This window comes from Polyodon spathula, unplaced genomic scaffold (assembly GCF_017654505.1).
Source record: "Polyodon spathula isolate WHYD16114869_AA unplaced genomic scaffold, ASM1765450v1 scaffolds_732, whole genome shotgun sequence".
Taxonomy (NCBI): Eukaryota; Metazoa; Chordata; class Actinopteri; order Acipenseriformes; family Polyodontidae; genus Polyodon; species Polyodon spathula.
In genome coordinates, this window is record NW_024472221.1 from 347,015 (window position 1) to 375,000 (window position 27,986).

The 27,986-nt window shown below is 40.1% G+C and overlaps 1 protein-coding gene across 1 annotated transcript; it reads left to right on the top strand.

Annotated features, from left to right (window-relative positions):
- On the top strand, window positions 1-26,447 carry LOC121308534 (sarcoplasmic/endoplasmic reticulum calcium ATPase 1-like). The gene is made up of 4 exons (XM_041240984.1): window positions 1-664; window positions 15,550-15,567; window positions 16,490-16,572; window positions 26,310-26,447. Exons 1-4 carry the CDS (start codon window positions 547-549, stop codon window positions 26,445-26,447), a joined length of 357 nt encoding a protein of 118 aa, XP_041096918.1. The 5' UTR covers window positions 1-546.
- Window positions 26,448-27,986: the final 1,539 nt, after the last annotated feature.

Genomic DNA, 27,986 nt, shown 5'->3' on the forward strand with positions numbered 1-27,986 from the left:
TCGCTGCTGAAACTTGGGCTGACAGACACTTACGAAGCAACAGGTATACAGCGAGCACAACATTTAACTATTTAGCTTCCCCAACAGACGCGCAAACAACACCGGCTGTCGAGAGGAACCGGTGTTACCAGCATAGGAGTGTCCTCAACTAATAAATGCCGTGTTATATGCATGCCCATTGACAATAGTGAGGCTTTGGCACGGACGAGGAAGCCCAGACGCGCGCAGGAGTTCACGCTTTACTATACAAATCGCAGGTAACACGAGCCAATAGAAAAATAAGGGCAGTGCTAAAAAAAAAGGAGGCGGACCCTCGAGTCAAACATACCTTCTGATTAAGTAGAGCAAAAGATCTTATCGGTTGGGGAAGACGATACCAACCTGCACACGGCGCACGGATTTCGGAGGCTGATTTTGAAGCTGCTGGCTTCTGGGGCAGGTGGCAGTTGCTCGCAGTATCCTCCGCTGGACTGTTGCGATACAGGGTGCAGATAGAGAGAGGGGGTTTAAATCAGTTCGAGTAATAATCACCCTTTCTTTGCGGAGATGGAGAACGCACACATTAAATCGGCATCTGAAGTTGTAGCTAATTTCGGGGTAAATGAAAATACCGGGCTGACAACTGAGCAAGTGAAAAGGAATTTTGAGAAATTTGGGCCAAACGGTGAGTGCTTGTTAGTTGGTGTGTCTGTGTGTGTGTGTTAACACACACACATATTACCTTTCATGAATGGAAAGTACGTTGTCCCACGGGGGTTCTACACTTATGTGAACTGTTCCGACGACGCGAGCGGCTTTGCAAAACGTTTTGCTTGAACCAGGTCTATTATATATATATATATATATATATATATATATTATATATATATATAATATATATATATATACCCACACACCACACACCACAAAGAAAATGTCAAGCAAACTTCATACATCAAAATTTTGCATATACTCGTTTTATAAAAGACATGTATATATTTTCTGTACTTAATTCGTTTTGCTTTAATAAGCACAATATATACTGAATATTATATATATATATATATATATATATATATATATATATATATATATATATATATATATATATATATATATATATATAATGTTTGTGTGTTCTAATTTGCATGACACGGAAAGGAACCTTGTGGCAAATTTAACATTTGCGAGGGGCCAGTAAAAGTGATCTTGCTGTGGTTCTAAGCGTCCACCTGGCGGTAGGAATTAATACCTACGCTCTTAAGTGTGTCCTATCAGTTAAGGTTCAACCCTAAATGTACCTGTGAGCTGTCGTTTACTTTACATAGGCAACACTTATTTTAACTCATCAAAGCCTAGCTGCTACCAGTTTTGCTAAATTACCGCAGAAACACGGGTGAACAATGCATAGCGCTCTACAACCTAGGGAGTTGTTTGAGTCAAGGATTGTTAAAATTGACTGTCTGAAACACAATGCAATGGCTTGCATCTCTAATGCCCTGCAGTTTTCGCGTGGTTTGCATCCCACCCGCCCTACATGTACGAGGAAGGGGCGTAGTGCATCAGGTACTGTAATATAAGTAATTCGCAGACCAAAAATAAAATATGAAGCTAGTGACAGCACTCTGTGTGTAGGCTCTATATTGCAGTGAACATTTCATCTTTTTTGCTCACTGATTTTGTTTGGAGATAATTTTTTATAATTGCACAATACAGCATCGGCAGCAGAGCTGTTGCTTTCTTTTTTTGGGCAGTTGACAGCGTGTAAGCGACTAGAACACAAACAATATATTTGATTTACATAAGTACGGTCAGTGATACAGAAGTGAGATGATTTTATAGCCCTGAGCTGTTCAGCTTGAACTTGTCATTAGTGTGTGTGTGTGTGTGCATTCAAACATCGCATTTATAGCACAACTCTATAAAATTTAGTTTTGAATCATTTTGAAAAGGATGCAGCATTCTGAGGGTTAAGGAGATGTCTTAATCATTGGATCGTCCAAAGCTGCACTGTACAAGTTTTACGAGGGTGCTGTGACACTAAGAACTACTCTGGAAACCCGCCATGCTATGTGGGGAGTATCTCGGATGCTGTGTATGTTGTATACTAACAGCGTAGTGTATTTCGTACACCTTGAATAATTAAACAATGTGAATGCATTTGCCCTGGTGTTTACATTTTAATTCAACTTTATATAACACAAATTCTTATGGTGGCATTTCAAATCAACTCCCAGGCGTAGATTAATCCCTTTTAAAAGAAAAATTAAAGATTAAAATAACAAAAAAAACAAAAAAACAAAAAAAAAAAACACACATTTCCTCCAGTCCAACCTACCACCGATAGACAAAGGGAGTGATGAGTTAGCAACACGTGTGTATACCATTACAAAGACAAGCATGCGCTGTTTGTTATATGAGTTGTCGTTTGTAGTATGTATATACCCCAGGAAACCTTCACCACAGTATGTTTGCATGGCATTTCTATTTGTTGCAATTTTATCATGTTTTTACCACGGTTACTATGCATTTACCATAATTTACCATGTTTATTAATATGATTTACCATACCTCGCTCTTCTTGGTTACCTATGCTTTATTAATCTTTGCTATACTTTTACTATGGTACGCTTTTATAAGGGTAAACTTGCAAGAGCAATATGTTGGGTATTGTTGTAAATGATGCTAAATGTTATAGGTTACAATTGACCGTTTTCTTTAAACCCAACTGTAAGCCCACATTTTATTCCATACTGTACATGCCTGACATGTTGCGTTAAATGGCCAAACAGTTACAGCTCATTCTAACCAGATGTGGAAATGCTGCTGTTTTATGTCATGGCTTCTGGACTTGAAATAGACAACTACAGACAGCTTCATCCACAGTCATTTCTTTTAGTTTATAGTGATATATATATATATATATATATATATAATATATATATATATCTATATATATATATATATATAGACGAGTTCCCTTTATTCAGTCACCTACATTGGAGCCATGCAGTAATGCATTTATTGATAAAACTGCCACTGCAGAATGTTACCATTCTGTATCCTCTTAGTTTTAAATCCTTTAAGCTGCCAAATGTGTTTTTGTGGTTTGTGTGTTGTGGCACGCATTGCTTGTTAAAATGTTTTGGCATCCCTGAACAGACTGAGTGACTTTCACAGCTAATTTGCCACTTTGGTGGACAGATATTACCATTAAAGCACGCGTGCAAGCGTTTTACTACTGACACAGACAGCTGTGGCCGAAGTGCTGTAAAACGCAACACAGAGAAGATTTGTACTTGCTTCTGATGCTGTGTGGCGAAGTACCTCTATAAAACCCATTGGTACAAAGACACCCTTTGTATCGTTTGTTTAACTTAAGAAAAGCACTGGCTTAAGAAAAGTACTACTGTTGCATTAAAAAAAAAAAAGAAAAACTAGAGAATTAAAGTTAAAAAAATTAAAAAATAATATTCAAATATCAATTTCAACACAGTTTTTGTTACGCTTAACTGTTAATCTTTGTAAGATACATGGCTGCCCGAATACTTCATCGTGCCTCCACATGACTCCAGTTTTTAGAGGTTTACATTGGTTGCCAGTGAAGTAAAGTATTGGTTATTGATCGCTGATAGCTGATTTGTACGCTGTGTACAAGAGTGGCCAATTCTTTCCTTTTCAGAACTGTTGCAAAGTTAATTCTAGTGGAGCTGGTTATGATAATGGGGTACCTTCCCCCACTAACATTTGAACCTGGATACCAATATTATAGTTTCTACAAATGTGTACTTGTAATACACAATGCATGCATTAGTCACTGCATCACTGTTTGGCTCCGTGCAGCAAGTCAGGCAGAGAATATGGAGTGTGTACACACAGGCAAAAATGGGGCTGGTTAAATACAGTTAAATGCAATTTTGCTAATACATGGGAGGAAATTATGATTGATTAGTGTAGCTACCCATTTCCGATTAAAAAGAAAACCTATCATTGGATGACAGCAGTACTGAAGTGAAACTTTGTAATAAAATACAGCATTGTTTTATGGGGCACCCATGAAATGTTTAATTTTCCATAGCAGTAATTTAAAAGCAGTTTGTAACTAACCACATTGTCTCACATGGTTTAATATTAATTTGCACGCCTAAATCTTGGTTTGAAAGTTCAGTAAGAGAACAGTTGGTGCCTTCACTCCCGTTGGAGTGGAGGTCTAGTTTGGAGACCTCTCTACGCATAACCGCAGTGGAAGGAAGCTTTATCTGAGATATTGTAAGGGAATTGATTTGGGTCTTTTCCAGCACCCCGATAAGGAAAGCGAGTATAGGTTTGGTGCAGTAATTTGCAAACTCATGACTAGGCTCTGAGATATAATGGACTCACTCCTACAAGGAGTTTTAAAATGTATAAGACAACACGTGTATAACACTTATGTTTATAATTGACTGTGAATAAATACTGAATATTAAATACATATCCAAACACTGCAGGGGTGGAAATAACTCCTCTTGCATAGCAGTTTCACACATACCTGGTTTTACTACAAGCCTGATTAGCTTCTAACAAACAGGTGTGTCTTGTTAAACTCATAGCAAAACCAGAAATGGATCAAACTGCTTTGCAATTGGAGTCTTGCTTTCATCCCTGTACTGTTTAGTTACTCTACTGTATTAACAGTAAGCACAGGATCAGTTTTTCTGAAAAGACGTTTCAACTCTGTACTATCAACACCTGCTACCTGCTCCGTTCTTCTTGATGCTGTGCAGTGAGTGACATGTTAAGCAGTGCCTTGTCTCCTTGATGCGCATCATGTGACATGCCTCTGCTGCATGACTGAGGAGCTATCACTTTTAGACTGAGCACTCTGAACATTGGGGCGTGGGGTTGATGAGTCTGTTAAGCTGTAGAATGACACGCTGTCTAAGTGGAATTCAAATTAAATCGTGTTAAAGCCATCATGGGGTGTGATGTAGAGGGGCAGAGTTACTCTTAAAAAAAAAAAAAAAAAAAAAAAAGAAGTACGAGTGACTTGAATTGGAATGAATCAAATGTGCAGCTGGCTATTTGAACCCACTGCTGCATTGTAAAACGTGACAGCCTCACTTCTCTAAAAATAAAAGTAACACGTGGCGAACTTTAGTGCCAGTACAGATAAGATTGAAATATTTTGTTAACCACCAAACATTTAGCACTGTAACTATACTGTTAAAATCAAACAAAACATAACTGCTTAAAATAGCACAAGGACAAAGTGAAAAAAAAACAAACACACATATTACTGTGAAGCAAGAAACTCAATAATACTGTCACTAAAGATAACAGAATCCCAGGGCACTGTGGGGAGAAGGGATCAGTAAAGATAACAGAATCCCAGGGTACTGTGGGGAGAAGGGATCGGTAAAGATGGCTTGTACATTATTTTGTAACTACCTTGCCTTTAGACAGGACTGGGATAAAGCCGCTTGGCTTGGGTGGAGTGCTGTATTTTGGTACTGGCACAGAGCAAGCCGAGAGAGGGCCACAGGGGCTGCTTTTGAAGCCCATATGTGACGATCACATGGGTAATTAACTATGGGTAACTGTAAAGCTGTGTGCTTGAGGCCTCAGCTCATTCAGCATTGTGGTGCCATCACAGGGACCCGCTCCCCATCGCTTGTCCTGTGCCAATCCCACAATCCAGCACTCTGCATTGGCTGACCACGCCACAGCAGGAGTGTAAACTGACAAAAGTGGCAAACGGGAGTCATTTAAAACTCCTTTTGGGGAATGTAAGCAAACAAGGTCTGTTCACCTATTATTTGTTAATTTTCATGTGATTTGCTGGAAATAAGTGAAGTAATGTTGGTGCCAGATATCTGAAAGAAGCTGTCTAGAGACTGTGCAAGTCAGAGAGGAAGGAGAAACCAATGCAACGCTTGTTAAAGTTGTGTGCAGTATACCATGGTAATATAGGCACAAGTGTAGTAAAACATAATGAAGGCAGTGTAGTATAATGATATGGAACACATTTGGAAAACTGTAAAGTACTACATTTCCTATGGTAAATATAGGGAAGCTCAGATACATTTAAAAAACTGACCAGAGATAAAAACTGAATACCTTTGTTTGTCTTAGCCTCCACATGCATTCAAAAGCTTCAGAGGCGGCTCTTGATCTTTTGGCTGTTCAGCTCCTTATGATACTTGTGGTTAATCTGATTGTGGTGAAATAAAGATATGCCTGCATTGAGCTTGCTGTGAGGACAAAAGCACATTTGAAGTTATTTGCAGTTTGTGGTGACTTGTGTGAGTGTAATTACAGCTTGCAGAGATGAACTGAGAGCCTGAAGGGCTTTTGTGTTGGAGACATCCGTGTACAGCACTAGGGAAAGGAGCTGTACGTATACAGAACGACAACAAAACAAAAGCACTGACGTTCTTGTATTTTATAAAGACTACGAGAAACGTCACTCTTGAAATCTGTTTATTTATTTTAACATCTGTATGAAAATTGGGTGTAGTGTGCATTGAGAGAGCCTACAAGATGGTGGATGACCAGAAAAGTGCACTTCTCTTAGTGAGTGGATGACCATTACAACAAAACAATAGACTGCAGATGTCTATTTGTTCTATAAGTACAGATTATAGCGCAGAATACATTTAATATATAGTACAAGTACAGTTACTTACAGAAAAGTCCCATTGAGATACCATTATAATCCCAGTGTATTACCCAAAGATACCCCAGCAAAACCATTAGCAGACCACAGCATTGTCAGCACCATGGATTCAGAGCAGCATTGCATAGTGGTTCTGAGACGGTAGAAAACAGGTCCTGATAGGGTATCGTGGTACTGCCACTGTGCATTGGTGCAAAATACCAAATACCAAAATACCATGACCATTTAAGGTAACCCCTTTGACCTGTTGACTGTAGTCTCTGGCGCTCTGATTTTGTCTTTCTGATCTCATTAGATCTAGTGTAGGACAGCGGTATATTTTCCCCTATAAAAACTATAGACCAACTTGTTTTACTCTATGCATTTTTTTGTTGTTGTAAAACCACACATATCTGTGATTTACTATGCTTAGATGTGCTTCACCATGCTATTGATAGTCTTTACTTCTGTTTCCTATGCATTTACAGTGCTGTACCGCTGCAGTGCATCTTGTCTAAAGAGATGTCTTGCAGGGATACAGTGATATATTGTAGAAGCTGAAATTGTCCCTGCTTTGTTCAGATTGGTGGGTCTGTGTGTTCAGATGCCCACAGAGCAGCAGTGCGCAGCATGCCTTAGGATTTGCAATTCTAATAGCAGCTGGTAAAAGCCGTGCATTTGCTTGCATCAGAAAAACACGGTTCCATTAATTCCGTAAGTTGCCCTGGAGTCACTTCAGTGACGTTGTCTCTTTGCAGATCTGCATATTGGAAAATAACAAGTTTAGTGAAAGTGACAAGCGGATCATTGCAGAGAATGCCAGCAGTGCTGATCGCAGAACATGAAATTCAACATTTTTGGAAATTGTTAAACGTCAAAAGACATAAATATTGTCATGCTGTCTACCTTACGACAAGTGCGCAAATGTGCCTGTGACCGTTGTTCTGTACTATACCGTGAAGCAGAAAAAACAACGACGGAGAAAAATGATGAGAAAATCCAGCGTCATGGAACCATTCCATCACAAAAACCAACCAAAAAAAAAATAAAATAGCATGCAGAAAGAGAAACAGTCTACTTTTGAATCAGAACATTCTTTTTAAATGAATGCTTTATGCAAAAAAAAAGGTTTTTAAAATACATCTGAAAAGTGACACCCAAATGAATGCAAAAAGTATTTTTTATTAAGTTTCGATCCATTTGTGTACGAGACTAAAGCGTTTATTTTACTAGGCTCCATTGACAGCAGCTTCACTGAGTGGTTGTCATTCATTCACTGATACAGTCCAGTCAATAACTGGTTAATGCTATATCCCCTTAGAAGTCTTACATTCATTAGTTGCGTCCTACACTTCATTTGATTATGGGTTGAGTCAGGCCTGTTTATTATGGCAGGCAAAAAGGCTGATCATTTCCCTAACGTTTTTTATTTAAGCGAGACTGGGCAATGACTGGAAGCAGTACAAACCCAGCGAGACTCGTAGCTCAGCCTTGGAGTGGCAATGTTGTGAGATCCCGAAGCCAAGAATCTGCTCGGGGAAATGAATGCAGATAAAAGATTACATGTATAATTAGTTAATTCCAGTGCCCTTGCTCCTAACCTTTCATGGGAGAATGGAGAAGCCATTTATCTTGTGCACTATGTAATTAGGTGCTGTTTAACAAAATAATAATAGAAGTAGTAGTGCTGGAAAAATGCTGGAAAAAAGTATCTATTGCATATTATAAGATACGATTAACCCTTGAGAAATAGTCTGGCTGGGTCAGACTGACTGTCTTTCTGACTGACTAGACAGGTACTGTGATACTTGGCGTAAAAAAACATTGCCATGGTAACAGACTAGTCATCCACTGGGTTCCATAGCCGCTGCTGTATTGCAAAAGAGCATCGCCAACAACAGAGGTCTTGAAGCTCAGAATGGAAGGCGGATGAAACCCAATGCAGGGAAAGCATGGAGAGAGACAGAGAGATCCAAACCTCCCCCACTGCCCTCCTATTGTACCACCAGCGGGGTAATGTGCTTTATAATTCACTAAATCATTGTAGCTTTTCCCTTTCTAAATCCAGGGCTTGAACCTAATCCAGTGTTGTTGGGAACCTTTTCCATGGCTTGTGCACCTTTGTTGGTGTGTAAACAGGCTGGCTCTTGTTTTGCAGTGTGCGTGCGTGTGTGTGAGTATGCAGTGGAAGAAGGCGTGTTGAAGTCTGTATTCTGGAATGTGCCCTGGCAGGCCCGACTGACACAATCCAGAAGAGGGAATCCTTGGCTCCAGTCTGAGAAGGGAACCCCAACCCCACCCTGCTTTCCTCCCTTTCCTTACCAGCAGGCCTCTGTCATTAAAAAAAAAAAAAAACTCCAGGAAGCAGTTAGCAATGCAGCAATAAAAACATTACAGAGCAGGGAATTTAAGCTGTAGGGAAAAGGCTTACGTGTGAAAGAAGACGTGGTTCTGGGCCTATGATGCTCCAGTGACAGAAATAAAACCACGCAATTCTCTGTAGTGTCAGAATATTTGGATCTTTCCTCGAGTAAAGGTTTGCCAATGTCCTGCTGTTTTAACTGATTTACCTGCAAGACTATTTCAACAATACATTATATACTTTGGTTTTTAAGAATTGAATTACTTAAAATACAGTGCATTGCTAAAACAAATTTTAACTGTTAGGAATACAGCCCTACTCTAATAAGAAGGTACTACTGAAATACTGCTTAGTTACTTTGTTTCCAAAGAACCACTTAAAAGTACTTTAAGTATTTAAATAAAGTAGACTTGTGTAGTTGTACTCTGTATTGTTCGTGACCATTGCTGGTAATTGTTTGGTCTGCTAATGGTTTGTGGTTTCATCTGGGTAATACCTTGGTATTGTAATTGTACTGTATAGTTATAAGAACATGAGAAATGGCCATTGGACCCATCAAGGCTTGTCCCCTTGTTGTCACACCATTTTCCCTACTGGGGGGCTAATTTAAAAGTACAGAATCTAGTGTTTTTTTTAAATGTTCCCAGTGTTTTAAATCCTACTGCTTCACCTGTTAGAGTATTCCATGCATATAAAACTCTGTGTGAAACAGTGCTTCCTATCTTCTGTTCTAAACTTTCTCAGCTTCCATTTATGCCCTATTGTTCTTCTCTGTGCTGCATTTCAAGTCGTGTCTTGGGTTGACTTTATCTAGATGATTTATGGTTTTAAAGACTTCAATCAACTCCCCTCTTTCCCTTCTTTATTCCATGCTGCAGAGACTTCATTCTTTTAACCAGTCCTCACAGCTCATGTCATGAAGTCCTGGGATCAGCCTCGCTGCCCTTCTCTATACCTTCTCCAGTGCAGTGATGTCTTTTTTTTTATAGTGAGGTGACCAGAACTGCACACAGTTGTTTTTTTTTTCCTCCAGAATTTTACTCTTGAGTTACCCGCCTCCCTGAAACGTGTCTCTGTCATTAGGGTTTGTTTTCCAGCACTGCAGGTAGTTACCCGCCTCCCTGAAACGTGTCTCTGTCATTAGGGTTTGTTTTCCAGCACTGCAGGTAGTTACCCGCCTCCCTGAAATGTGTCTGTGTCATTAGGGTTTGTTTTCCAGCACTGCAGTGGTTCCTGACGGTGGAAGAGGGTTGTTTTGGGCACCTGCCTCAACAAGAACTACAGCCTGCCTCAACAAGAACTACAGCGTTCTTTCCATATGGTGTCATTTTTATTCTTTACCTGAAATATTTCCAGGAAAAACCAACTGAGTTGCCGCATGCCGTTTGTATAAAAATAGTCTTGCAGCAACGTAATGGTTTAACAGTGTTGTGCTTATCCATCCTATTATTGGCACGCAGTGATTAGTCTGCACTCAGGGGTATAATCGAATTATGAAAGAACATCCTTGGCTCTCTGAGTCCAAAATCATCTTTCCTTTCACCCTTGTGAGAGGCACAGTAGAGCCGGTAACTCGTCCATTTCCAACCCCCTAGCTGGTCTATTTCTAGACTGCCCCATGTCATTGTTATATATAATCTACAGATTGGGGACGCATACGCGACACTAATATGCTTTCTGACCTCACTACTGATAAAGCAGCATTAAGGAGTCTTTTTAGAAGCCCAGCCCAGTACCCTTTAGTATTAGTATCATTTTCAACACAGTGTGTTTTGTGGAACAAATATTGCAAGAATGCAGTAGCTCACTGCTGGACGATAAATAGCAACTACTGTTAAGAGTTGGGTCAGCTAGCTGCATCTAAGACTTTCTCGCCATGAAGAATAATATAGTTGTTTCTTTAGCCTCAGCACAATCTAGCCATTAAATTCATTCCTTTGTGTTTCATCTACCTTGTTAAATACCTCTTCAAGTACAGCAGTGCACAGACAAATTCCTTTTTAATGACATATTCCTCTTAATGGCTTGACAAATGGATTAAAGTTTTTTTTCTCCCCTGTATACCTTTCTTTCTCTAATAGCCTTGGCGCTTTGTAAAAGCATATACACTAATTGCAGAATTAAAATACAAATTAGCAGCTAGATCGGAATTCAGAACAGGCTCTTCAGATGCCTCTGGTGTTCTGCCTGACCCCCCCCCCCCCCCCCCCCCCCCCTCACACTCGCGGCTGTCTGTGTTAGTCATCCTTTGTCTTTTCGGTGGGCACCATGTTTGTTAAAGTAATTAACAGTAACACATTTAGACAAATATCTTGAGATCCCCATTTTCCTAAAATAAAGCTTGTGCTACATGCTGTTGGTGTTGTGCTAGAGGTACACTACTGACTCGCTATACCAACACACCTAGAGTTCAGACCCTTCTTACACACATGAAAGAAAAGAACAGCTTGGCTATCCTGGATAAATAAATACAATACAAATTGTATATTTTTTTCTTTTTTCCTGCAAGGAGGGAGCTTTCATTTCAAAATGATTGGTCGCATCCTGTGTTGACGGTGCCTGACAACGCTCAACGAAAACAAGAAATACTGCCCGTGGGGAGAACTATTTCAAGCTTATTACATCGTTCTTTGTCAGATAACTATAACGGAATAATCTGCATTGGCAGTTAGAGCTCGTGCTTTTCAAGATTTCTTTGCATTTGCACACTATCTTTGATACCTGGTGTTTATTATCCAATGCTTGTACTTTGTGTTTATCATATTTCACTTATTATCACACATCTTTGCACTTTACCCAAAGTGTAGTAAAACAGAATAATGTGTCAGTTTTCATTTAGTCAAACCTTTTTTTCATCTAGGGTCCCTTAAATGTGTTTACAAGTTCGGAAGGTTTCTAGTATTGAAAACCTTGCCCCTGTTGTTTTACTGAATGTTAAGGGGTATTTTAGTTTCATACAAGACTGTTCAGATATGTGATTAACTGATAAAATCGAACATACACATGTACAATCTAATTATATACAGCAGAACCTCGGTTCCGAAATGACCGGTCTACTGAAGTATGCATTTAGCGCTTTGTGATGGTGGTCCACTATGAAAGGCGCTTTATAAAATAGATTGATTGATTACTCAACGATGCGTGCAATATGGTCAGATAGGCACTCCTACTGTATAAACAGCTTGGTCATAAAGAAGGCAAAATTACTGTACCAACAAATGTATCCATACAGAGGTGAGGCAGATTCCAAATGTATCCAGACAGCTGTGAGGCAGATTTCAAAGTAAGCGTGGGCAGTTTTTCTAGGAACATTTTAGTTTTAAACAAAGCACATGTTTTTTTTTTTTTCAAGCCAAAGGAGGCTGAATGAGCAAGCTACACGAATGCATTGTTTAAAATAAAATAAAAGCAAGCACTGCTTTTAATGCATATTTTCCTGGACATTTAAATGTAGCCTTTTTTTCCGTTATGGTACCATTTTAAAGACTTTCGACTCATAACAATGTGAGTATTTAATTACTGTGGTGTGTCCTTGTGTTATTCGCCAGATTGAACCAGGGTGTAGATAGCAGGTGCACACATTTTATTAAAACCATTGAAAATTCATTTCAGGCTTACGAGCAACCTCCATTCCCAAGGGGTTCGTAACTCTTAGGTTCTGCTGTATTTGTAAAAATGTCAAGATCAAAACCTAAAAGTGTCTTCCCAGTGATCGGCGAATGGCATACTTTTATTGGGTATGAAGCCTAGCATATCTGTTGGACATCCTCCAATCTGATCTTTATTAAATAAATTGAGATGATCAGTTCCCGTTAGATCTGTCACCGCGTTACCATGCACACTACAAGGGAGGAAAAGAAAGCTTTTGATAAAGCCTGGGATATCATATCTGAACTTAGCTGCCAACAAAGACACCCACTGACCTGACAAAGTACCAAGCCATGCCTAAAGTACATTAGAAACACCAAATATAGCACATTACAAAATCTGATATACATCTATTCTGATCTCTCTCTCTCTCTCTCTATATATATATATATATATATATATATATATATATATATATATATATATATATATATATATATATATAATCTTTCAAGCCAGATTCAGTCAAGATAGGCAAGAGTACAAATATGCTTGAGGGATGATAATAGAGGCTCGATTGGCAGGTGCTTCTGGATCCAAAATACTGATGCTTCATGAAGTGAGCTATTGTGGAGAACAGACTTCGCTTGATATTTCCACCCCTGAAGGAACTATTGAGAAACAGTCACACATCCCTCTAGAACCAGTTAAAAGCCTTAGTCGTGTTGCGATGAAGCACTGCAGTCCTGGCGGCCCTACAGCCCTGCTGACAGTGTTATGGCAGGTGTTTCTGATTTTTTTTTTTTCTCAAACCAGGCATATATCTGGTCTCAGATCTTCTGTGAGAATATACAGCTCATGGCCCAAGCTCTATCAATTTTGCTTAAACTAAGTGAATGTTTAATTTCTTGACACATGTTGTGTGGGAACTGAGTGGCACACCGTACTTCATCATCCTGACAAGACATGGTATTTCTGGTTGTCAGGGGCGCGTGAGACATGTTTTCAAAACAATAATCATAGTTGTATATGTAGGCATTATAATGAGAATGAACATGATGTTAATGTAAGCCAAGGTGGCTTTTTCACAGTATTACTGACTGAGCTATTATATTTGATTGAGCTGTTTTTCAGGTCCTGATGAGATGGACATGTGCTATGAGCCGCTGCTCCATATTCTGTGGCTGTCGTCCCGTTGACCTATATAGCTCAGGGATGGAAATAAGGCTCCCATTGCATAGCAGCTCGAACCATTCCTGGTTTTACTATGAGTTTAATACAGCACACCTCAGCTTGTTACCTACATACTGTGGCTAATCAAGCTCATAGTAAAACCTGGAATGGGTGAAACTGCTATGCAATAGGAGTCATCCCTGTAGCTAGATACTAGACTGTGTATGAAGGAGCTCGTGGGTGAAATCTATTGGCAGCATTTTGCAGATCGACAGCTGGTGTTGACACTAATACTGTGTTCCTGCAAAGAATTTTTAAATAGCAAAACCATTGCTGATATTGTACCATCTCCTAATCTCCTAACTGTAGCCATAACGCAGATATGAAAGAAAAACTGTAGCGTGGGAATAGAGCGGCCCCTTTTGTAAGCTCTAAACTCACATCACCAAAACCAAGAAGAAGAAAAATTGATAGAAAAGCTTTGTATCTTTTCAGTGGTAGCAAACCCCAGCAGTCCAGTGTGTTGAAGCAGCACATATGTGTCGTATCAGTGGCGAGCTCCCCTGTGCCCACAAATAGCATTTAATACAGTACACAGAAGGAAAGTTTTAATGGAAAATCTGCTCCTGGGCCTCTGGATGATTAATGGAATTTGCCACTGCAGATAACTTCTGTTCTGGCTATTGACAAGCCCTGGCTGCCTGACCTGTTTATGAAGCAGTCTATAAATGTGCAATGTAATGTTGGCAGTCTCCTGTGGAGTTTCTCTTTTAGAAATTAACTCAAACCTTCCATATTGCAGTTTCTACCACAGTGCGGTCAAACACCAGTGTATTGCCTGTTTTTTGTTGACCCAGGTGGTGAGGTGAGACCTACCTTTTGTTGTGCGGGAGACCTGTGTTGGTTTGAAATGTGCTTTCTGATGCACGCCTGAACCGCGTGGTGTAAAAGGGGCTGTGCAGCCCGGTGGTTTGGTTTGGGGTTGCCGTGTCAGTGAACTCTGGTGCTGATACTGTTGGTATATTCTTCAGACTGGAATCTGTGAAGGGCTGTACCTGTGTGTCAGGCCAGAAAGCAGGAAAGCAGGGCCTCAGTTAATCTCACAACTGACTTCTCTGAAGAACTAAAAAAAGATGATTTAAAAAATCTTTCCTGGTTAAAATGTTCAGGACTTGCCCGTATAAAAGCTGGCAACAGTATTCTTGCACGGTGTTTTTTGCACGGTATATTTGCATGTTAACCATGCTTTTCCCTTTGGTTTATATACCATGCATTTACCATACCTCGCTATTCTTTACACTGCTTACCTATGCATTACCATGCTTTCACTACGACACTTTGATATGCTTTTACTGTCTGGAACTTTTATAAGGGTGCTCTTATGTTTCCATCATTTTCCTGCTTTACTTGTATAAACCACTCAGTAGCATTTGTTACAGCAAGGACCATATCATGCTGAAAAGGGTGTTACCATTGTTAAAAGTTTCAGAGAATCTGCTGTGCTGCTGGCTTGTCTATGGTAAGGGTGCAGCAATACTACAACCTACAAGTCAAATAAAACCACATGATACCACAGTGCTGAGAATAGAAAGATACCCTAACCCTAGCAGCACTGCATTTTCAAAGGCCATTTTTATGAAAAAAATGACACTAGTGTATTGACTATTTTATTCTGAAAACAGAAACAGTAGGCATGGTGCACTGTCTTCTTCAAATTCACAGAATAACCAATGTTTGCATCTCTTCCCCCCCCCCCCCCCCCCCCTTTTTTTTTTCTACATGCTCGTCTGGGATTTGTTTGAAACACCAACAGAGCTGCCGGCAGAAAAAGGTAAATATTGATTTTCCCAGTCTCTTAATTATTTTATTTTCCCATAGGCTTTTCAAAATAGGTCCTGTTGAACTAGACTATAAATCCCATAGGTAAACAAGATTCTACTCTTCCCCGTTGCGTTAGTATTGGAGGGTGCATGCAGGATACAGAGGTGGAGAGGGCGAGTTACATTGAGTAATCCATGAAGTCATGTCTGCTTGATGACAGCTACAGCCCCTCAGTAAGGAACTGGATCATATCTTATATAACCTGGGTATCCTGTTTACTCCACGTAGCTCAGTGGGGTGATACATAAACATCAGACAAGCTTAGTGAAGCTGGTGTCTTTTTTTAACATGAGTTACCAGGTGCAGGCTTGTACAAATATCAAGGGGAAGTCTGTTCATCCCCTCATGAATATACTGTATATAACCTGCTGTGCATGTTTGTATCAGTTGTATAATGTGTCCATATTTTTTTGCGATGGTCCATTATCATAGTCTGACATATTTGCTCATCATTTATCATGTTTTGGAATAGGCACCACAGCCAAACTGTATTCAGGTCATAAAAAAATATCCACTCAGACATAAAAAGGATTCCCCACTGTTTAGATCAATTGATTAGACCTTATGCACACTACCAGTGGCCAATATTTTATTAATGGCATTGCTTTCCTTATTGCGGATTGAAAGATCTTAGTTATTTGGTGATTCTAAAATCCGCCAGGAAGTTTAGATGCAACATCGTTATAATGTACTTCCAGCCTGTGTAAACTTAGTGTAGATTTAGCAGCATGACTACTCCATGCAAATGCCTTTGAATAAACAAGCAAGACATCAGTGTTGAAACCAGTGTATATGCGAAGAGCTAACCAGAATACCCTGGTGTTTCTGTACTCTGCGGGAGCTTGAACGTGCATCCCATTCCTGTGTTGCAGGCAAGTCGCTATGGGAGCTGGTGTTTGAGCAGTTTGAGGATCTTCTGGTGCGGATTCTCCTCCTGGCAGCCTGCGTCTCGTTCGTAAGTAGCGGTCTACGCTTTTCTCTCTGTGGCTGGCAGCTGTCTCTGCCGGTCTAGTGTACCTCACAGGCCTGGCTGGCTTCAAGCTGTTGTAGCACAACTAGGCACAGCTAAGCGCAGCTAGGCACAACTTGGCACGGCTAGGCTCACCCAGGACTCTGGCAGTAAAGAGCCACCCTGCCAGGTCCTGACCTATTTCAAGCTTTTGACTTTTCTGAACATATGAACATCATTAACAACTTTGCCGATGATCTCCACAGCTTGAAAATCGGGGAATTTGTTACAGATCTTAATGAGGTCACGGCGCATTTCTGAGAGACCTTTATCGTTTTTCTGCAGGTGCAGACATTATTTTCCGCTTTTAAATTCAGTGAAGCCAATGGGCAGGATTTTAAAAGGTCGTAAATGATAACTCCAGTGTTAATTAACTTGTAAAGTGTAAATTTTAGCCTTTTCTATACTTGTGGTTATGAATGAGATTTATTCATTTGTTTAAACCATTTGTAACCTTACGGGACATTTGCTGTATTACTAAAATGATATACAGTTATTTGCACCCAGTGTAAAGTTACTACCAGGATATTATCAATGCAGCTGTAGCCTATCTGAACTGTGGATACGTACATTATCTGCCAGCTGACCTCTACTGTAGCTTTTATTTGAATTATACAAATAGAAACCTAAGAGTAAATAATTAAATCTTGGTGTAGAAAACAGCATATTAGATATTACAGTAAAGTTTCCTTAGGTGGTTGCGGATTTGCAATGCATCCTTGGCTTTTAACACCTGTGTCTAATCCACACAAGAACGAAGAACAGGCATACAAGGAAACACAGATCCACTAGGAATGTGATCAGCATCTTTGACATGGATTTTGCCTAAACGTATTTGTAATGTTGTCAGACTCCCACCACACTATGTTTAAATGTTCACCATCAGAGGTTTGTATGCATATAAAATGTTCTTATAATACTGGAAGTGTTCAGTGGCTACTTCTAATCATGCTGAGTTTATTTATAGCAAAGAGTACCAGAGAAATTGCATGATTAGAGGACCTCACCGAGCAATTAATTATAGACATAAATGTGTAGGGTTAGGGAGTTCTATCGTAATTTTAAAAGCATAATATAATGAAGTCTTACATACATGGTATACATGTATAATAACTAACAACTGCAAACACAAATGGGACTTCAATTGTATTTATTTATTGCCTACAATCGTACATACTAAAATACAGACACAAGTAAATTCCAGCCAAGCCTACATAGCCTGCACAGCCAAGATTGCAAAGTGCGCATTGAAAGACTTGTATATAGTAAGCTGGGGCAAAGTATCCACCACAATGAGGATAAATGACAAGTGGGATTTCATTATTTATTTATTTTTAAATTTTAAATCCGTGCTGTTTGATGTATACCCACACGCCAGATAATCGTAAATCAGCATTCTGTATATGAAGTGTTCTAAATAAATGCACGTTCTGGATGAGAAAATGCACAAATTTAAATGAAGTTTACAAATTCTACACAAAATAGATATTCCCGTTATTTTTTTATTTCCATTTGGCTGCTGCTCACAGGTGGGAGAGCCGTCTCCCTGTACGCTCGTAGTTTCCATAACAGCGAATTACGCTTCCATTCATTTCTCTTCATCTCGTTAATATGCATTTTGATTAACGCGTTCCCCTTATCTAGTCGATGAGACAGGAAGTGATGTACGTGACCTGCGACAATTAAGCTTTTTAACGAGAAATGCGCTCATTAACGACCTCATCAACTCAATTTCAAAGCCTGAACTGATTCATTTTATTAACAAATTTCATTTGAAAATCACTTGCTACTGGAGCTGTCATTACTATACTGCAAGTTCAATACAATAACCTGTTTTTTAAAATCCTGCCCCACCACACTGGAGCTCCACTCTCTGTGCAGAAGGTACTGTATTAGGACCCCACTTGAATGTGCAGCAAAGTAGGAGTAAAACTGAGTCAGGGTAGTGTAGTAATACCTGCAGTAAGAGGACCACAACTGAACAGTAATATCAAAATCACTTCAGCAGTTTTATTTTAATGCAAACTGACCATATATAGCGCCTTTCATAGTGGACCACTTACAGTGGTAGGCTGTGAACTGTGAGTAATATGCAGAGTCACTTACAATAGGACATTAATTTAGCATCTCATCCGCAGGATGGAGCACAAGGATAAGCAATTTGCTCAGGGTCACATAGTGAGTCAGTCAGAGGCAGAGGTGGGATTTGAACCAGTGACCTTCTGGTTACAGCCCTGGACTTTAACCACTGGACCGCACTGCCTCCAGAAAGAAATGCAATTTTATATGAGTGCACATTCTGTAAATGCATTTGACATTCAGTATATTTAACATGCAATACTTTTTTAAATCGGGTATTTCCTAACATGGCATACTCTGTACAATTACATACAGCAATAAAGCCAATACTAGTGCCGATATTTTAGCTTTTTAACCAGTTGTAAGATGGCTTGGGTAAGGAAGCGACGGGATCAGTCTGCAATGATTCAACTGTGTTGATGCCTCCCTCCCCTTTTATGGTACAAACGCCTTATATGGCAAAACAGCTTTGTGAAAGAGGGGGATGAAATGAATTAGCAGAACAGCGTGTTTTACTGCTTCTACACACACTGTTATTAAATGCAAATAAGTCTCTCTCTTGGTTTGAGTTTGCTTTAAACAGGGTGTGTTCGTCACTTAGTTTCTGTATACAGTTGCTCTCCCCAAAGACTCTTAACCCTAGCCGACCTTTATAGGGGTGGTAAGCCATCACCCTGTCCGTTCAGAAGCTCTCCTGCCCCCACAGTGTCCTGCAGCTGAATAAATGGTTTTAACTTTGACCATGTTTTCAAAAGGTAGACAGCAGGGCTAAAGCTGAGGGAACACAAAGCCGCTTTATAGCTTGGAACTTGGTTTCAAGAGACTAGGTTTCAGGCCACTGCATGGCACACCAGAGGAAACTCAGGGTTTGATGCTGCAAAGTTGCCTTAAACTTGGTCTCCTGGAAGCAGGTTTCAAGCCACTGTTCTTGAAAAAGTGGCTTTGTGTTCCCTCAGCTTTATATATAAAACCAGTACCTGAACCCCTTGAGTTTGTCCTTAAATAACAGTATCCTAATTCATTGTTAACAAAAGGTTAACATCTGAAGAGCTGCTTGGAAAGATGACTGGCTTCATTACGCAGCCAGCTTGAGCTCTCCTGAAATATGACCTTGTTCTACTCACAAGGCTTGAGGCAACACAGCAGTATCAAACTGCTGCAGCGACAGGGGATTGTGTGCATCCACAGGAGTTAGAGTGATTACTGCATTATTGCATTAGTCATTTGTCAGCTGTGGTATCGCTCTGTGTTTCCACTTTTCTGTTGTTTTTACCACCACAGTGTGTGTGCAATGAGTGAGGAGAACAAGTACAGGGGCTGATTAATCTCAACTGTGCCAGATCTAAACACTGCAGTTGTTAAATCATTACAAAAATAGTAATGTACCAACCAAAGTACATTAAGTAAAATGCCAGTTTGACCCAATTTGTAATGCTTAAGTTGTATCTGTACTTCACTCTGCCACGGTTTAGATCAGTTGACTAGACCCCATTTTGTATTGAAAACAGGAGCTACAGCTAGTTGTTTTGCATCACCTAGAATTTTTTAGGATTGAGATATAATACAAATAAACTTTATAAACGTAATTTTGATCTTTTATTTAACATCATGTAATCATTTTTCCGTTAAGTACAGTATATGGAAAACTACAAAGTGGTGTGCAATTCAAAAAGGTAACATAACATTATTCGTCAGGTTTCATTCGACTTTATGAAGCAAAAAATGTTAATCCTGCAGGGTGATGCAAAACCATGGCTGTAGACCTCTATACAGAAGACAAGTCCAGTGGATAGGCAGACTTCTGAAATGTTTGTCATTTGATTGTATAGGTTTCTTATTGCTGTGCAGTAAGGAAGTGTGATTATACCTCACTAGTTTTATTGAGTTTTGTATCGGGGATCTCAAATTGTTTTTACAAAGTAATGTACTGTAAAGTGAAACCTGTCTGAAGCCTCAGTGCTTTTAGTGCTTGTGCATCACAACTCTATTATAAACTACTTCTTGGCAGTGTTACAGATTGAAGTTAATACCAAACAATGAAAGAATAGCCTCTTGTAATTACAGGTGCGTGTCTGTGATGTCATCAGGCAGGTTCATGCAAATTGTCAGACTTGTTATTCACTTACGGAAATGTGTTTTTACAGCATAGTGTCTGGTACCTACTGTAGTGTTATTTGCTACAAAAAGATTGTAGATTTCAGTGATACTTTTAAAAATGTTGCATGCACCAGCAGATATAGTCCTATTGAAGAGATTTCATAGACCTTATTGCCTGTGACCAGATTTCAAATTAAAACCCAAGGCACTTTTATAACTTTTTTTGTTGCAGGGGTGCTGTTGTTTTTTGAAGTGGTCCTGTTCAGGGCTACTCCCTGATAACCTCTAGCTCAGGGGTCTCCAGCCCTGGTCCTGGAGAGCCCCGATCCAGCAGGTTTTCTAGGTGTCTTTACATCATCAGCGGCTAAAGATCTGGAACACCTGTTAATCTTGACTAATTAAGCCAATAATTGGTTCACTTAAGTAAAAGAGATTGTTTGAAACGAAAACCAGCAGCCACAGTGGCTCTGCAGGAGTTCTAGACTCCTGTTCTAGGCATTTCTTGTAATGTTTTCGATCTGTACAAAAGAGGCCAAAGCCCTTCAATAAAACATTTGATGCAACGTATGGAGCATGTAAAGTACAGGAAGCAATTTCAGGCTGAAGATGGCAGAAGAAGATATCAGCTTCAAACTGCAGAGAGGAACTCAGGGTTGTGAGAGCCAGCTGCATTGTCATCTACAGGAGTTCAGTCTAGTTGTAACCCTCACAAGATGTCTTCTGGTCGGAGATTATTGGAATACTCCTGCCATGCAAGCTTCAAAAACTCTGGCAGAAGCCCATTAAGGATACTTAACAAAATTCAAATGAAATCAATAAATACAAATGATAATGAATTGTGCTGTAACATTGTAGCATAAAAGCAATAACACTCTCCACACCAGGCATTATGGACCGTTTGATTGTAAAGGGGTACAAAAATGGAAAAAAAAAAAGTGTACAAAAGGTTTAAATGAGCTGAAGAAGGGCTTTAGTCCGAAACGTCCTGAAATAAATCAGTTTGTATTGCAAGACACATCACCTGTCCTGGCATTGAAGTGCGTTGTCTATCAGTGCGTTCCAAAATGTATCGGATTGTGATACAGGACCAAAAATACGACTTGTAGCCCACCAAGCTTTCTGCAGGACTGAAGATGAACGAGAGACCTCCCACCGTCCTCCTTCCATTTCGCAATGTTAACAAATGTTTGGATCTTTCTAGAAAAATGTTGCCAATGGGAGTGAAGTGGTTCTTGAATTTCCCCCATGCTCTATTAAAAAGTGTATTTTGGACCCTGTCTGTTTTTAAACCACCCTGAATGTTCTAGCAGGCAGACGGCTTCATTCAGCTTTCTTGTTACCAAGACAACGGGGCACTGTCAGAGCTGTTACTGGTGTGTTTGGCAATGGCCTCACTGTAGCAGCTTGTTTAAGATGACAGTGGAAGGAAGCCTCTGCAGGACAGAGCTTTTTAAACACACGACTACCCCTTTGTTAAGGAGGGCACTGCAGTGTCACAGACAGCTGGTATCTCAGGAGGGTAGGGTTTTGTTCTGTAAAGCAGAGATTTGCATTAGGATATGGGGGCTAAGTAAAATACATATAGATTTCCATCACTGAGGATTTTTGTTTATCTTTATTCTGACGCAAGGGAGCCACGGCTCATTAGTAAAGGAGCAAGAACTTATGGGAGATGGTCCACATTTCCTTCTGGAAACACATGGGGGCGGGTGGGATTTCACATTCCTCTGTGCTTACCGCATGGTTTCATAGCTTGTTGTAATTACAATTAGATCATTGTTTTCAAACTGATGTGAAAATGAAGCTTTTTTTTGGTAAATATTAACATTGTACTGCTTTCTAGCTATATAGAGAGCAGATTTGTGATTTTTTTTTTGTTTTGTTTTGAGGATTTCATCAGTCCTCTCGGAGACAGCCAGGAACATACAAAAAGTGCAGGCCACAGGAAAGATATGACAACACTTACTCAGGGCAGTCTTACCATCAGAACAGTCGTTTTTGGAATGTGACTCATTCTCTGTGTTTTGCATGCATAGCTGAGCTGCCATGGGTTACTTCTTATATGCAACTCATGAATCATGTGCATTTATTGTATACTATCCTTTTCAAAACACCACAGCACATTACTGGACTAGCCAAGTTATTTCCCAATAATCTTGCATGTATATAATGCACAAAAGCTTTTTGTTACCGTTCTAAAATTACAGTAGTGAGTTTATTTAAGAGACGCAGTGTCCTGTGTGGCTTTTTTGAAATGCCACCTTCATGTTGGATTGAGAGGCTGTTGAATGGGAAGCTGTGGTCTTGCTTGCTCTTGGAGGTTTGAGAACTGTGCGGCACACTGGCAGCCAGACACATTGCCCAGAGTGGCTGAAGCTGACAAACACACAAAGGCTGTTCACACAAAGGGAGGAAGAAGAACGGGCACACATGCTGTAAAGGTCACTTAAGTAGATTAGCTGAAACAATTGAGAGGGTTTCCTAAGTTGGAGACAGGTGTGGTGCAGAGGTTGATTTATGAAGGAACGGAAGGGAATTGCAAGTGGCTATTGAATCTGCATGTAAACTAGTTTCTGCTGAGATCAGTTTGGAGTTCTAAATCACAGGGACCCAGGAACCCATGTGGAACAGCACGGTATAGCACTGTACACTCACCACTTCAGTGGAACTCATACAGTGTAAATAGCTTTTGTAGCACCCTCTGCCAGACAATTCTCAAGTTAGTCAGATCTGCTTGCCATAATGGCAGGGAGATGCAGCTTTTAAATATTGCGTAGAAGAACAGCCTGTTTACCGACAAGTATGTGCTGCAGATGGCAGGTGTTTGTACCTTTTTGTCTGCATTATTATTAGTGGTGGAGTGAGATTATAAGAATCTGCTAAGAGTTAGAGAACCAAGTTGGTTTAAAAAAAGACGCCCTGTGCTGTATAGATCTGCTTCCTGTGGTGAACCACTGCAGAAAAAACATTTTCCAGTATTCATAGCACTCAATGAACAGGACATTTATAAAATGTTTGATGTGAAAGTTATCTGTAATTAACCGATACAAGCACTGGGTAGACACACGCTATCCATAACAATCATGCAGTGGTTCACTGCTGGTTTTTGATACTTGGGAGCATTTGCTGCCCCTCTTGGACCGCTTGTTTACTAAATATATATCTTGGTACCCCTGAATCGATAACCCCATCTTGAATACGCATTTTCATAAGCTAGATGCCACACAAATGCAGCGGCACCCCGAATCTAATGCATTTACTCCCAGTGAATTCAGAATGAACTGGGGCTGATATTTGATCTTCATTGTGCTGTACACCAAGAATGGGTTTCTGCAATGGTCTCTGTCAAGATAGGAATCACTGAAGCAAAAAAAACATTAGAAACAAAACCAGAGCATCTGAAATCTTCCTCCTCCCTGTCAATCTCTTATGTTTCTGTCTGCATCTGTATGTGTCCAGGGATGGCCCAGTAACTCTTAACTCTGTGTTTGGACAGTATGGGTTTTACCCAGGTGAGTTCTTTCTTTGAGGTTAAAGTCAAAGCACACTATTTTGAACATATAAACCTGTAGACCCATTAAGAATTATCAATGATAATCTTGCATGGAAATCCCTAACCCTTTCAAGTTCAGGCCCCCAGTATTGGTTACGGACCTATGCTAGTACAGAAATAGTGAAGTCGGAATCAAATACATTGTTTAAGCTCGTAGTTAAAAGTTTTAATACAGTATCTTGTTTGTAATGATTTGTAATGAGGCTTATTAATGAAAGCATCTCTTTGGGAGCTGTTCAGTACAAGTATGCCTACACAACTGAAGAAGGATTTTTTTTATGGGAAGCAGATTTTGATTGATTCCTAAATCCAGAGCAGTAGAGGAATGCTGCTGCTACACATAGTGCACCAGCTGTGCAGATAAATAGGGCACCCCTGTCTCCAGCGCCACTAGCAATGAAACGAGAGAATAGAAAACCATGATCTAAAGACACATGGCTAAAAGGCCATTTTACAGATTACAACAGAGTTTTCAGACAGATACTAACAGAAGGATCCATAGGTGTCCTGTATTGACAAACTGTCTGGCACATCTCAACAGGGAAATAAAGTGGCCCTTCAAAGTAAAACCGGAGTTTAAGGAGGAACCTATCGACTGCTGTCGACAGGGTGAAAACTAAATGAAGAAATTGTGACTGAGTTGCAGGCTTTTGTCCTTTTCACCTTTTTAAATAGCATGACCTTTTTTATTGAGAATCTTGACAAGAGCTGTTCTGAATCAACTGCAAACAGCACTAGTGTTCCAGTTGGGTTTAAACTTGGTACAGGCATTTCTGAAGGGTATCGGAATCTAGGGGACCTGCTTCTGCATCTGGCTCCTGATTGATTGGACTAGTGAAATCTTTGCAGTCAGAACTGCCCATCTGAATTTGATGAAACTTGGAATGGGACATATGAAACAGAAGTGACTTATACAGTGCCTTTATCATTATGCAGCTTTAGCTGTTGGTCCAGGCTTATACACAGCTAGGTGGGTTTAAGAGCAGCACTCTAAATGTACCGTTTTACTAGGGCTAACACTAGAGCTTTATTCCCCATCTGGCCTTTGATTTGGATATCTTTAGAATAATTTCCCTGTTTTAAATTTAAATATCCTAAATGAGTGCCCTTGTATTTTTAGAACTGCTCTTTCCGGACCTGTGTCACACCATGCACTGTTCGAATGATAAACAACACAGGCAATCTTTGCAGGACAGGTAATTTCATACCGCTCAGTTTGGGTGATAAGAGGGGTGATAAGAGGTGCACTAGTACAGTATCTCTGTAGCGTGGATTGCTATCGACAGGTAGCTGTTTGCTTTACCAAATGCCTTTTAGTGCTTTTATACTAAAGGATTGGATGGGGTATGGGAACTTTACTGTTTTTAAATCCAGGTATTAATAATAACAGGTCGGGTGGTAGAAAGGGAAACCCTTTTTGACACCCACCCACGTCCGCGTTGTAATGAATCCAAGACTCTCTGAATTAATAGCTCTGTTCTCTGTTTCACTAATGAAGCTTGGCTTTGAAAAGGTCTTTTGAAAAGCATGACAACTTTCACACAAGTCCCTGATCATTTTGTTGCAGTTTGTTTAATTTCCCAGACTTGAAGCTCACTTGAAGCACTTCCATATCCTCCCACAACAATAGAAGTGCACTTCTCGTGAAGAAAGTGTCAGGACCCTACCTGTGCCTCGCACTCTATGGGAGTGAGTGTGACGACGTTACAGTGTGGATGTATAAAGCAGCGTTACGAAAAGCATTGCCTGCCATCAGGTTACAGTTTAAAATCCCAGTAAAGCCTGCAGAATCAATAAATATAAAGAGGCTGATGAAATATGTATACTGATGACTCTTTAGGTGACATTTCAGGTGAGCAAGGCTTTGCATCATTTAGCATGATCAGTTCCATCCCTGGTCAGAAGTACGTCCTCTTGAAGTTGTATTTGACTCAGTGTTTGCTTTTTCTTGCAGGTCTTAGCCTTGTTTGAAGGAGGGGAGGAGAGCACAATGACTGCCTTTGTGGAACCCATTGTCATTCTCATGATCCTTGTAGCCAATGCTGTCATTGGGGTGTGGCAGGTAAGAGACGACCATTCGCTTCAGTCTTAATACTGTGTGATGACAAAGTGGATTGTTAAATTGAGCCTCATCCCTGCCTGTTGCATCATTTCCCAGAGCGCAGTATGCTTGTGCTTCTTAAAACCCATCTGTGTCCATGTCCTCTGCTCAGAGTATAAGCCGTTCCTTCTCTGTGTTAGACTTGCCTTTGAGTATAGTATCGGATATAAGGCTGTTTATCTTCCCTTAAAAGAAGTTTAATGCATATGTATAGAAACAGAAGAGATATATTTTCAGATTGTTTGCAATTACCTCTTTAATTATCTTTAATGAACTTTAATTATACAAAACGAACTACTAAGTAATATAATTAAAGGTTATTTTCAGCAGTTGTTCACAGAATGTCACTGTGATTGTCTGGCAGAGGGGAGTCTAGCCATTCGTAAGCACGATACTGTAACTGTCATTACAGAGACTTCTGATACTGTGTGATTTCCACTGCTGCCCTGGGGTGTTCTTTCTCACAGTGGTGAGGGTGCAGATAAGGGTTTCCTGAGGGAGTGAGGGGGGGGGGGGGGATCTTCTCTGCTGAGCCTTCATTGTGATGTCACCAACTGTGCAAGAGAAGCATGATCTTTCAGCTGTCCATGGAGACTGTATTGCCTTTTTGAAGACAAATGATGCATCCAAATGCATGTGGTCAGGTTTCAAGTGATCCACTAGACCTATTATAAACGGTTTAGCTAGTTGTGTGCAACTATTCAGCAACAACTATGTGAAAGCTTCTCAAAGGGCATGAGGGTGGCTGCAGTGGTGGATTTTGCAGTTTGAAGCAAACCACCATCAGAGAGCTCTGACTAGAGACTGGAAATACAGCTTGGAGAGGTTTAAGACATCTTGTGACACCTGTTACTTAGACTTGCACTGATGGCATGCATTGTCACTTACACAGGGAGATGAAGAACAGGGCAGCCGTTGAAGCAGCTAATTGTAAATTACATTTCACTGGGGTTGATTATGCAGTAATTACACAGCATTGCACCTACATGTGGAAGTGTAGGGACAATGCAATTAGAGGCACTTCACATGACCTATTAGCACTTTTGTCCTGCATACTGGATCTTCAGGTGGAATTATTTCTTTGTTTGTTTTGGTTCTGGTTCTACCAGCCTTGTTTTTTATTTCTGTGATTGATTCCTCTCTTTCTCTGGAGTTTCACTTCTATAAAATGGTCACACGCAACAATCTCTGAGGGTGCCAGGAAGAAAAGCAGAGCTGGAAATCCTATTTGCAAAGCAGTTTGAGCCATTCTGGGTTTTTACTGTAAGCTTAATTAGACATAGCTGAACTTGGTACTTTTTACAAAGCCAGCTTGTAATAAAACATGGTCAAATGAGTCTCCTAGCGGCTGAAGAGTTCATAGTACTGTCATCAGTATAAGGCATGCACTTACCTCTTGATTACAGAGCTTGCTCTATAGCTGAAAGGTAAGTCATTTGTCTTTGGATGGTTTGTGGTTTGCGTTCAGCCCTTACCTTTCCATTCAATTCAGTGGGATGAGATGCCAGTTTATTACAACGGGTTAACCTT

Coding starts and splice junctions, on each gene's coding strand:
- LOC121308534 (XM_041240984.1), top strand. CDS start 547: ATGGAGAACGCACACATTAAATCGGCATCTGAAGTTGTAGCTAATTTC. Junction 16,573..26,309: donor TGGCAGCCTGCGTCTCGTTC/GTAAGTAGCGGT, acceptor TTTTTCTTGCAG/GTCTTAGCCTTGTTTGAAGG.